The sequence below is a fragment of the Budorcas taxicolor genome, chromosome 8 (genome assembly GCF_023091745.1).
Source record: "Budorcas taxicolor isolate Tak-1 chromosome 8, Takin1.1, whole genome shotgun sequence".
NCBI lineage: Eukaryota > Metazoa > Chordata > Mammalia > Artiodactyla > Bovidae > Budorcas > Budorcas taxicolor.
Window position 1 is genome coordinate 98,714,454 of NC_068917.1, and position 12,650 is coordinate 98,727,103.

Consider the following 12,650-nt stretch of genomic DNA (forward strand, 5'->3'; position numbering starts at 1 on the left):
AGGGAGAACAAAAGCCTTCTTCTGTTTTGTGGACCTGAGGCCAAGGAAATGGGAAAGGTTAGGAGTGGGAAAGTATTGAGACGAGTGGAGAAAAGTGTCTTCAGACTGCTCCCCTACCCTTCCCCCTTTTAAGGAGGTCTCTGAGGAGGCAGCTGGAAAGGGTCTCAGCTGAGGGCCCCCTCCCATAATGGACCCTCTGAATACAGGTATCTAATCTAGGAATGCAGACATGCATGGGAGCATGGAGTTGCATAGGAGCAAGGGGGATTGCAACTCCCTCCAAAACCTGCAGTGAACTCGCAGTGCACCAAGTCTGGTGAGGAGAAGGCAAGCATTTATAATTACTTCCTGTTAGGCCTGAAGGGTCATACACAGAATTTTGGCCTAGAGGTGGACTCCTCAGAAAGGTTATTTAGCCTGGTAGGATCTGGGAGACCTTCATTGGTCGATTAGTATTTAAGTTGGTTCTCAAGTAAGTGGAAGAATGTGTAGCTTTTGGACTTCGCAGTGAGAGAACGAGAGATGGAAGGGAAATGCACTGAGGCAGATTGCCTGAGTTTAAGGAACGCTTGAGCTGCTACTTTTAGCTGGATAGTGCCGTCCAGAGGTGGGCAGCCTGGAAAGGCAGTGCTGTGTGCTTAGTGCCGGGCTCCTCTGTCCATGGGGATTCTGCAGGCAAGAATACTGGAGTGGGTTGCCATGCCCTCTTCCAGGGGATTTTCCCAATCCAGGGATCAAACCCAGGTCTTCCACATTGCAGGCAGATTCTTTACTGTCTGAGCCACAAGGGAAGTCCATGAATACTGGAGTGGGTAGCGTGTCCCTTCTCCAGGGGATCTTCCCGACCCAGGGGTCTCCTGCATTGCAGGCGGATTCTTTACCAGCTGAGCTACCCGGAAAAGCGGACTAAATCAAGAAGAACCTGAAATGCCATGCTAAGTTCTTTGTAGGTAGTAAGAAGTACTTGAAGATTTTAGAGTGGGAGAATCAGAGTTAGGTTTATCTTCTAACAGTGAACAAATGACTTGGGTAACAGATCATTTGGGAAGCTGATAAAACAGTCCAGATTAAAGATAACAAAGAACCTTAGTTGAGACAGTTGAGTGACTGAGGTATCTTTAAAGGGTGGAATCGTGTTTGCTTTGAGACAATAATAACTGTTGTACTTCTTGCAAAAATGTATTCAAGGTTGGAATTCTAGGGTGCTTCAATGGAAGACTTTTCCTTATTTAACTTTTCTTTGAAATTTAAATTGACATTCTCAATATTTACATCTGTTTTTCTTTTTGCCATGCTTTCCCTTTATTTCTTTACTGCTGGTAAGTTACGAATTTTTTGTTTTATGAATGCAGCAGTTTGATATAATTGAAATGTTAATTTTTAAACATCTTTTGAGGTTTGGTCTGTTTTGAGTTTGGGGGAGTTAGTGAAAGGCCTTAATGCTGTCCAGTTTACTATATCATATAATTTGAAAAAGGGAAGTCAAGTTGTATCTTGTCCATTTTAGTAGGAGAAATGCTTTATAATACTTGATATTACTCTGTGCATGGATTTGGGTAATTGCTATTTTTTTAAGAAGAAAAGATACAAAACAAAAATACCTCCTGCTTATGAAAATAAAAAAGTTATTTGATTATGATAAATCTTAAAAAGAAAAATAGCAATTACCCAAATCCATGCACAGAATAATATCAAGTATTATAAATCATTTCTCTTCCTAAAAAAAGACTTGCTTTTAATTTAAATTTAACTGCAAGAAATGTAAGTTATATAATCCATTATCTTTCTGCAGTTCTTTTTTTTCCCCTTGAGTTCTTTTTCCCCTTTTGTCTTGTCCCATTTTGGCATTGTCTCATATTCCAACTGTGTATTAATTTGTACAAGCCTTGCTCTCTCTGCATGGTATTAGTGTTTTTAGCTTGCTTTATGTTGATGACTTCTTACATGTGTTATAATTGACAATTCTGTTTAATAGTAAATAATTCAAATAAAATTAAATGTTGCTTTTTGTGCAGCATGATCAGAAAGCTCTTCAAACTTTCCTTTTATCTGTAATTTTAGTTTGTGAAACATGTACAACATAGAATATTTGTTTTTCTTTTTGTTCCTGTTTATATAGAAGTGGTACCCCATCCCCTAAACGGACATCTGTAGGCTCCAGGCCACCAGCAGTAAGAGGCAGCAGAGATCGTTTTACGGGGGAATCGTACACAGTGTTGGGTAGGATAAACATAATAATTCTTCATTATCTCAGATTAAAAGCATCACAGTCACATGGGTGGACTTTCTACTCAGGGGTGGTGTGGCTGCCTGTGTATTGAATGAATATTTGCCAAAATTTCTACCCGTGGAAGCCTAGTTGCTTTGGTAGGTTTTCAAATTATCTTTTTATTGATATGTTTTGAATTCTACTTCAGTTTATGTAGTACTCCACATTTATAACTCTTAAGGGGATAATAAGGAAGAAAAGTTCTGAAGCCTTTTATATTCAGAGAAGTTAGTAAACATACAAGTCATTATAGCAGATACTCTGCATTTAGTGTCTGTGTAACATGATTATTCTCCTGAATCAGACTTTTTGGTGCCATTTTGTGGGGCCAAATATAGGTAAAACTCTCTTAAGTCATAAGAAACAGGTAAGAGTTAAATTTACCTTCTAATCTTTTGTAGGAGACACAGCTATTGAAAGTGGACAACATTATTGGGAGGTCAAGGCCCAGAAGGATTGTAAATCCTACAGTGTGGGAGTAGCGTACAAGACTTTGGGGAAATTTGACCAATTGGGAAAGACAAACACTAGTTGGTGTATCCATGTGAACAACTGGCTACAGAACACATTTGCAGCAAAGCATAATAATAAAGTCAAAGCCTTGGATGTTGCTGTTCCTGAAAGAATAGGTGTATTTTGTGATTTTGATGGGGGTAAGTTTGCTGATTTTCTCCTAAGTCATTTCATCATCATTGTTTGTATTTCATTACTCCGCATTGTGCTTAGTTGCTCAGTCATGTCTGACTCTTTACGGCCCCATGGACTGTAGCGTGACAGACACCTCTGTCCATGGGATTCTCCAGGCAGTGGGTTGCCATGCCCTCCTCCAGAGGATCTTTGCAACCCAGGGATTGAGCCCAGGTCTCCCACATTGTAGGTAGATTCTTTACTGTCTGAGCCACCAGAGAAGCCCATGCTTTCCTATAGTAATAATCTGTACGGAATTTCCACTAGTATTGTGGTAAGGATGTTTTGACCTACTAGGATTTGATCACAAACATAACTTCAGGTCTGTAGTTGACTGAAAGGGCATGTGATGTCTGCGTGCAGGCCTATAAAAGCTCTCATCTATAATATACTAAATCAGTCTGAAAAAAAAGATGTTGCTAATTTTAGTCATGAGCATTAAACTGTGTTATGCCCATTTTAATTCCTCCCTTACCTTGCTTTGTTAACTGTTAAGAGTGGTAGGGTCAGATTTTTTTGAGTCAAAATAGACCTTAGAAATTACCCAATCCTTTTGCCACATAGTATGATTTCCTTATTACATTATCTCTGTGAGTAGTTGCTACTCCTATGCTTGAACTTTTCTGTGTGAAGCTAATGGTCTTAGAAGGCAGCCTGTTTCACTGTAGGATAACATTTGATTAGAAGGTTTTTCTTAAGTCAATTCATTTTGTCTCTCAGTAACTTCTGAGACTCTTGCTGTTAAGTCTTGTCATTTGAAGAAACACAGAATTATGTTCCCTAATTTATATTTACATTATAATCCTTATTTATTTAAAAACTAACATTGCTTCTCTTTCCCTGTTTTTCCAGACTGTACATTCTCTGTAACATTAGCTGTTCCTTTTAATTTAATTTTTCCAAACCTTTATTATCACCTGTGGTTGTATACTATGTCTATATATATTTTAAAGATTGATTCTCAAAGTAGAACACACAACTTCTGACCACCGTAGATTAGTGATTTGGCAGCATGATTTCTAGTAATATGACTTCACAGCATTGTAGATCAGGATTGAGCTGGTAGCCACCTAATCCACTAGATCTTTTTTCCATTGAGTTTTGGCAGATTATCTTTTTCCTCTGATGTTAGGCAGTGTAGAAGTGTTTCTTTGCTGTTTGTAACTCAAATGAAGAACACTGATTTGTCCTTAAGTTTCATCTTAATAGATTTTGCCAGTCTTCCCTCCTCTTAAGAGCATCTAAAAATTAACTTGGTGTTTATCTTTAAGCTTTTTCAGTTAGGTATTTGATAAGTATCTTGTCTGCTGTCATCTAAATATAAAACTTTTGTAGATGAAGTAGGGAACAAAAGTAATTCCCTAAATGCCTCACTCCAAGTTGACACTTAAAGCTAATAAAACCAAGTTTTATGATTTTAAGTAATGTTATGTCCAAAGAGTTCCATGAAGTATCAACCTAGTTATTCAAAAAGGAAAAAAATTGACTTTGGATTGATTTCTTTTTAGTGATGACATGTCAGTTTTGCTGTATTTTTAAAAATTTACTCACTTCGACTCATGAATAATTTTCCTCAGGATAAATAGTAAATTTATTGGCATATCAATACGTTTTTTCTTTTTAAACTACAAGATAGCATTTGCTTATCTTCTTCTGTCTCTTTTCCCATACTTTGTGATTTCTTAAATATAAGTATAATTAAAGATACTTAAAGATTAAGTATAATTAAAGATTCCTTAAGGATAGTGAAAGTGAAAAGTGAAAGTGAAGTCACTCAGTCGTGTCCAACTCTTCACGACCCGTGGACTGTAGCCCACCAAGCTCCTCCGTCCATGGGATTCTCCAGGCAAGAATACTGGAGTGGGTTGCCATTTCCTTCTCCAGGGGATCTTCCTGACCCAGGGATCGAACCCAGGTCTCCCACATTGTAGGCAGATGCTTTAACCTCTGTACCACCAGGGAAGCCCCATAGGATAGGATAGGAAGGATAGTGAGAAGTGTAATTGTTACCCTAAAGCATAAGGTATAGAAAAAAATTGTAATGTAGGATGGGATCAGATTCTGAGGGCCTTGAAAAATAATAATAAGCTAGTCTTTTTTTGGTAGTTGAAGAAGGATTTCTGTTTATTTTAGAAAACTAGTTATATGATAATATAGTTTTAGACATATTAGAGAATAAATGGTTAAATGTGGAAGAGGTTGCAAAATACTGAGAGAGGAAGACTTTTCAAGGTGGGCTTTAAGTAATACAGACAGGACCATGTCTGTTTCGTTAAGTATTATGTCCTTATTGCTTGGCAAGTGCTTTACACCAGTTCAGTTCAGTTCAGTCACTCAGTCGTGTCTTGACTCTTTGCAACCCCATGAACTGCAGCACACCAGGCGTCCCCGTCCATCACCAACTCCTGAAGCTTACTCAAACCCATGTACGTCGAGTCGGTGATGCCATCCAACCATCTCATCCTCTGTCATTCCCTTCTCCTCCTGCCTTCAATCTTCCCTAGCATCAGGGTCTTTTCAAATGAGTCAGTTCTTTGCATCAGGTGGCCAAAGTATTGGAGTTTCAGCTTCCGCATCAGTCCTTCCAATGAATATTCAGGACTGATTTCCTTTAGGATGGACTGGTTGAATCTCCTTGCTGTCCAAGGGACTCTCAAGAGTCTTTTCCAACACCACAGTTCAAAAGCATCAATACTTTGGTGCTCAGCTTTCTTTATAGTCCAACTCTTACATCCATACATGACCACTGGAGAAACCATTGCTTTGACTAGATGGAACTTTGTTGGCAAAGTAATGTCTCTGCTTTTTAATATGCTTTCTAGTTTGGTCATAACTTTTTTCCAAGGAGTAAGTGTCTTTTAATTTTATGGCCGCAGTCACCATTTGCAGTGATTTTGGAGCCCCCCAAAATAAAGTCTGCCACTGTTTCCACTGTTTCCCCATCTATTTGCCAAGAAATGATGGGACCAGATGCCCTGATCTTAGTTTTCTGGATGTTGAGTTTTAAGCCAACTTTTTCACTCTCCTCTTTCACTTTCATCAAGAGGCTCTTTAGTTCTTCTTCGCTTTCTTCCATAAAGATGGTGTCATCTGCATATCTGAGGTTATTGATATTTCTCCCAGCAATCTTGATTCCAGCTTGTGCTTCATCCAGCCCAGCGTTTCTCATGATGTACTCTGCATATAAGTTAAATAAGCAGGGTGACAATATACAGCCTTGACATACTCCTTTTCCTATTTGGAACCAGTCTGCTGTTCCACGTCCAGTTCTAACTGTTGCTTCCTGATCTGCATACAGATTTCTCAAGAGGCAGGTCAGGTGGTCTGGTATTCCCATCTCTTTCAGAATTTTCCACAGTTTGTTGTGATCCACACAGTCAAAGGCTTTGGCATAGTCAATAAAGCAGAAATAGATGTTTTTCTGGAACTCTCTTGCTTTTTCTATGATCCAGCAGATGTTGGCAATTTGATCTCTGGTTCCTCTGCCTTTTCTTTACCAGCTGAGCCACAAGGAGGGTATTCTCTGCCTTTTCTGAATCCAGCTTGAACATCTGGAAGTTCACAATTCACATACTGTTGAAGCCTGGTTGGAGAATTTTGAGCATTACTTAACTAGCGTGTAAGATGAGTGCAATTGTGCAGTAGTTTTAACATTCTTTGGCCTTGCTTTCTTTACATAGTAAACCCTTAATAAGTATTGGTTGAGTGATTAGTGGTAAGAGATGCCTGAGGAGTGGGGAATCAAGAAGAATGGATATGATGGTGTGAAAGTAGAATTCATAGGACTTGGCTACTAAAAATGTGAATTGGAAGAAGGGACACAGAAGAACTAAAGATGACTGAGGTTCTGTCCAGTGTGATCAAAAGGATGATCATGCCCTCAACACAGTAGAGAGTATAGAGGATCCTGCGGAAAGATGAGATACCAGCGGGACAGCCATGTGGCATTACTTAGCTGAAGCTAAATATTAGCTATGGCATCACAGAATGGCCACTGAATATTGCGCAGAACCGTTAAGTGTTGTTGCTCTTCTGTACACTAACTTTGTGACCACATATAGGTTGCTTGGCATTTTGAAGTAGTTTATATAAATAGGAGACATAATGTTAGATTCTTTTCTAGTAGACATAATGTTAGTTCTTAGCTGATTTATTATGGGAACTTTATAGAGAGAAAAGATCCTAGACAAGCATCTACATTTAGAATAGGAGGAAAAGAAACAAAAGATATCCTCAGGATAAAGAAACAAACCAAGAGAATAGTCATGAGAGAAAAGTCTGAAGAAATGATAACAGTTGCAAGGGTGTCATCAGGTTGGACAGTTAGGTGGTCAGAAGGACAATGATTGATTACATGATCATTGTTGAAAGACTGTCAGGAGACCTTAAAAAAGAACTAAAACTGAAGCAGTGATAATTATACCATGATTTTAGAGATTAGGGTATGAGTATGGCTTTAAGTAATTAGAGGACAAAGTCTAATAGAGTAAACCTTAAATGGTGATAGGATTGAGTGGAAAGGCTGGTTATAGTAAAAAAAAAAGGGGGGGGGAGGAAGAAATAACTGTGGTTTTTACTGGACTAAGGGACCATTTGTTAAATAATGGTAAAAAAGAGAAGTCTATAGTTGAATAATTGGATAGTACCAGATTATGAAAGCACTATGGAGATCTTAAAAACCAGGGAAAGAAAAGTGGATTTGGGCTTTTTCTTAAACATGTTTACTACCGATTTTTAAGTGAGAATTCCTAAGTCCAGTCTTCAAAGTGACAAATATTCATTTGGTTATTACTTTTATGCATGATTATATGTTAGACTTAATTAGATGTTAATTTTTTTTTTCCAATATGTGACTCTTTTTTCTTCTTCCCTCTAGGTCAGCTTTCTTTCTATGATGCAAACTCAAAACAGTTGTTGTATTCCTTCAAGGCAAAATTTACTCAGCCAGTACTACCTGGTTTCATGGTTAGTATCTAATTTATATTTGGTTTGGCAACTTTAAGGAGAATATCTATGCTATCTATTTGGGGAAACACAATATCTTATTTTTTTCTTATATTCCTCTTTCTTTCCCCAGTCTACCTCTCCTACGTCTGTGATTGTATGTTTTTGGTATATTTTACTGAAGTAAGTGTTGAGACATAAAAGTCTGCAAATCATAAGCACGTAGTTTGATCAGTGTTTTCATAGGACTGCACTCATTTTTGTAACCAGGGTCTTGGTCAGGAAGTGGAACATTGTACCCATTTCCAGCCTCTAATGGCCTTCCTCTGAAGAGATTACTATCTTCAGTTTTATAAGACCATAAATTCATTTGCCTTCCTTTCAACTTTGTATAAATGGAATCTTACAATATCTTTTGGGCTCAACATACATTGGTGAGATTTATGCATGTTTTTCCACGGTGTGGTAGTTCACATAGTTTTACATGTATATGTATAGTTTTTCATTGTATGACTATATCAGGATTTATTTACACATTCTAATTTAGTTGATTACTTGAGTGCTTTCCCATTGGAGACATTTACAAATAGAACTTCTATAAATATTCTTGTTAATGTCACGCTTTGCCCAGCTCAAGGTCACAGAGATATTTTCTTTTGTTTTTTTCTTGTAACTTTACAATTAAAAAGGTTCACATTTAGATCTTGATCCATTTTGAGTTAATTTTTATATGTGATACAGAGTATAGGTTAAGGTGTGGATCTGTTTTTTGCATATGGATGTCCACGTGTTCCAGTGCCACTTTCCGAAAAAGGCTAACCTTTCTCCATTGATCTGCTCTTCCACTGTTGTGCTAGATATTTTGAGTAAATATTTCTGTAAATCACTTAATTTTCAATAAAATAATATGATAGTTTCATAATCAGAGTAGCATTTGTATTTCTAAAATTTATTTTTTATTGAAATACAGTTGATTTACAATGTTGTATTAATTTCTTCTGTACAACACAGTGACTCAGGTGTACACACATATACTTCTTTTTTCCTTGACTAAGCTGTTTGCAGGATCTTAGTTCCCTGACCAGGGGTTGCATCTGAGCTCTGGCAGTGAAAGCGCTGAGTCCTAACCACTGGATCGCCGGGGAATTCCTCTATACACTCTTTTTTATATTCTTTTCCATTATGGTTATCCCAGGATATTGGATATAGTTTCCTGTTTATGCTCTAGGATCTTGTTTTGTATCTGTTCTCTGTGTAATAGTTTGTTAACCCCAGACTCCCAGTCTACCCCTTCCCTAACCACATCCCCCTTGGCAGCCATGAGCCTGTTCTCTCTATCTGTGACTCTGTTTCTGTTCCATAGATAGGTTCATTTGTACCACATTTTCTTGTATTTTAAGAGTTATTACTGAACCTTAAAGTTTAAAAATTCTGGAATGTTAATTATATAGCCATGTGTTTCACAGTCTGCAAATTCTTTGTAACTATACTATGGTTACTGAGTAAATATTGAATACTTAGGATATAGTTGAAGGTGGGAATACATAAAAAATTTCTAGAATCTCCCTTGCTTTAATTTAAGCTTGTCTGCTACATACATGGCAGTTGATGATAGTTTAAATGATTCATATTTTCACATTTTAATTCTCTTGACTCTATTCCTTATCAGTTATCATTTACTTTACTGAATGATAGCTGCTTTGTTCAACACAAGTGAAGCAGTTTTATCTTTCACAAACTCATTCACATTTATAATAGAATATGGCAAGTATATTTGGATATTGCCATTTGTGTTTTTCTCAGATTATCTTAGAGAATTATAAAAGGGTTCTTATTGTTAACAAGTTAGGGAAGAAGCTAATGGGATTACTCTGTTAACAGAGGGGTGTTAGATTCCTATAGTTTCAGGCCACAACCCATTGTCAAAATCCAAGGCAGTAATTGGGATGAAAAAGGTGAGTCTTTGTGTACTTCTCTTGGTTGTGAACTTTAGTATCAGTAAGGATAGTATCTTTTGACTAAATTAATCCAGTTTAGTCCCTAAATTTCTACAGCCCTATTTCCCTCTTGTGTAGCTCCAGTGAGTTCTGCTGTCATAAGACTTCCTTTGGCCAATGTGGTTCTAAAAGACCCCTGAGTTAGCCTTTCTACTTCCCCTCAGTTCACATATGAAGGTTTTCCATTTGGAATTTGATGATGTTCACTTGTGTTCACTTATTTTTGCCTTTTAGATGGAAAAATGTCAGGATCCCTTAAGTCTTCACTTGGTTTGAAGTCTGACTGCAGCTTTGTTTCTGTCCTCTCTTAGGTTTGGTGTGGTGGACTTTCTTTGAGTACTGGGATGCAGGTTCCAAGTGCTGTGAGGACTCTTCAGAAAAGTGAAAATGGAATGACTGGCTCCACTAGCAGCTTAAACAATATTACTCAGTAATGCCTACTCAGAATATGTTTATCTTCCCCCACTCCTTTTTGATTGGGTGGCCTTTTCCGTGCAGTTACTAATCGCAGCAGTTTACAAGTGGTGGAAGTCAGGTTTGCTACCTTCTGCTCTAAGGTCTGGAATCTGTTCGCATCCGGCATCTCGTAGGAAGCATTCACAGGCGCCTGCTGTGGGGTATCAGAGAAGCAAGCAGACATCTAGCAAGAAACTGATGTTTTGAAGAGTAAATGGGAAAAAAAGGCAGTGTTTAAGTAGTTACCTAGAAACTCATTTTTGTGTTTGTTGGATTACTTTGACTATTCTAAAGTGTTTAGTTATATATGGTAGCCCTAGGACCTGAGGGAAAAGCATTTAAATCTTTCCTCTATACGTTCCCTTTTTTTAATGTCATCATTACCTATTATTTCTTACACTGAAGCTTTAAAACTGTACAGACTTCCATGGTTTTCTAAAAACTGAAAAAATTGATTGGGCATGCTAGAAAGGTTTTCTTAGTAGTTTATTTTTCCCCTTTTATAAATAAGTTGAGGTTTGCTAAATGATTGTCTTTTATTTTTCAACTAGATTGTATATCATTTTCTTCTTTCCAAATATTGTGACATTTCTCTCACAGTTTATAACTCAAAATAGAGAGTGGACAGGAAGTGTTTCTAGATATAATAGCTTTAAATTGCCCAAATTTCAGTTTTTTACCTGCTGCAAAGGGATATTCTTTATACATTACCTTGTTTAATTAGACTTCTTTCCATTATTTTGAATGATGGGTAAGGTTTTTTAAAGCTTTATATTTTCTGATTTTTTTTTTTGTCTAGTTTAATAGAAACTTTAATAGTTTTGATAAAATTCCCACTTGAATTTGGTGTAATAACTGGTAATAATTATGCTTATTTTTAACATTTTTAGTAAGGTGAAAGATCATTAAAGCTATATAGAAAGTAGAAAAAGCTACCTATTCAAGTTTTATCTATAAGGAATAGGTTATAAAGGGAGGTGCCTAAAACTATTCTTTACTGAAGTCATCTATATCTGCTTTTTAATAAGATGGAATGGTTAAAAACAAAGAGTTTTGAAAAAACTATGTATCTCTGACTTATTTGGCACATGAATTTTTCAGACATACCTATTCAGAGGTTATTTTTCTCTCAGTCTTTTTGCTACTTAATTTGCTTTCTAAAGGATCATAATTCTTCAAAAAAAATTAACATAGAGTGATCTTTACCATATGTAAGGAAGATGTGTTAAACCATGAGTAACACCCATGATTATTGAGCAAAGCATTTATATTTTTTAAGTTGATTAAAATTTGTAACAAGTTCTTTGAGCCAAATTGAAAGTTGTCATTACAGTATTTAAGAATTCCTTGAGCATTTTCAAGAGGTCTGGGTTTGTATATTCCTTAATTTTTGAAGCTGACTTTTTCATTACTTTCTCATGTTGACTTTCTTCCATTCATATTTTAAGTATATTGTCTTATGATACCTTTCTCCCTAGAAGTGACCATTGCTGTGTACATTTTAGTTACTGTAGTTACTATGTGAAAGACTTGTGGGATAGGAATAGCTCAGTCTCTCTTAAAGTTTATTGTTTACTGATGGGATATTTTGTTCTTTGTAAAACAAATCTAATGAGGAATTTTATTCAAACTGGGTATTCATTTTTCCAGAGGAGAGTCATATCTATACCGTTGTCTGATAACATATTTTAAAAAGCATAAGGCTCAGTAGATATTGTTTTGATTCTCCAAATAAATATAATTTTGATTTTTGTTTTTCCTAGAGATTTTAAATTTTTGGATGTCCTGTTCTCTGCAGCAGGGTTATTGCAGGACCTAAGGAAACAGGAAGTTATAATTCTCTCTCATAGAGTTAAACCTGAAAGCAGTAAGTTAGTGGTGGAGCTGCTTTATGTGAACAGTCATGTATATTTTAACAAAAATGACACTGAAAAAGCCAGAGGTTCTTGTATAAAAACTTTTACTATTATGTCTGTATAATTATATCCTGTTTTTAATTTTAAGTGCCTTCTTCCTCTTAAGCATGCTCTCAGTCCATGCCCCATGCATTGTCAGCTGATACTTAAACCAGAGACCATTATGTAATACTGGTGAGGAGTTCTATTGCAGGGGCATGAGGAAAGGAAAATACTAGTCAGGGGCTGGAGGAGTGCATATGATTCTTGTGTGTGCTCATCCCATCATTTGAAACCCTTCATATAAAATATTCTAGTATCATTTGGAAAAATTCATTTGAAGTAATACTTTTATACTTCAGAATAAGAATCTGGGGTTTCCCTCTTACTATGCTTCTTCTT

General features: G+C 36.6%; 1 protein-coding gene across 1 annotated transcript in view; it reads left to right on the forward strand.

The window, feature by feature from the left end:
• The window catches only part of FSD1L (fibronectin type III and SPRY domain containing 1 like), a 50,388-nt gene extending 38,263 nt beyond the window's left edge, over window positions 1-12,125 (forward strand). Inside the window, exons 11-15 of the mRNA XM_052645067.1 lie at window positions 2,120-2,220; window positions 2,671-2,922; window positions 7,833-7,921; window positions 10,209-10,327; window positions 12,119-12,125. Coding sequence (XP_052501027.1) covers window positions 2,120-2,220; window positions 2,671-2,922; window positions 7,833-7,921; window positions 10,209-10,327; window positions 12,119-12,125 — 568 coding nt within the window. The remainder of the gene's footprint in view (window positions 1-2,119; window positions 2,221-2,670; window positions 2,923-7,832; window positions 7,922-10,208; window positions 10,328-12,118) is intronic.
• Window positions 12,126-12,650: the final 525 nt, after the last annotated feature.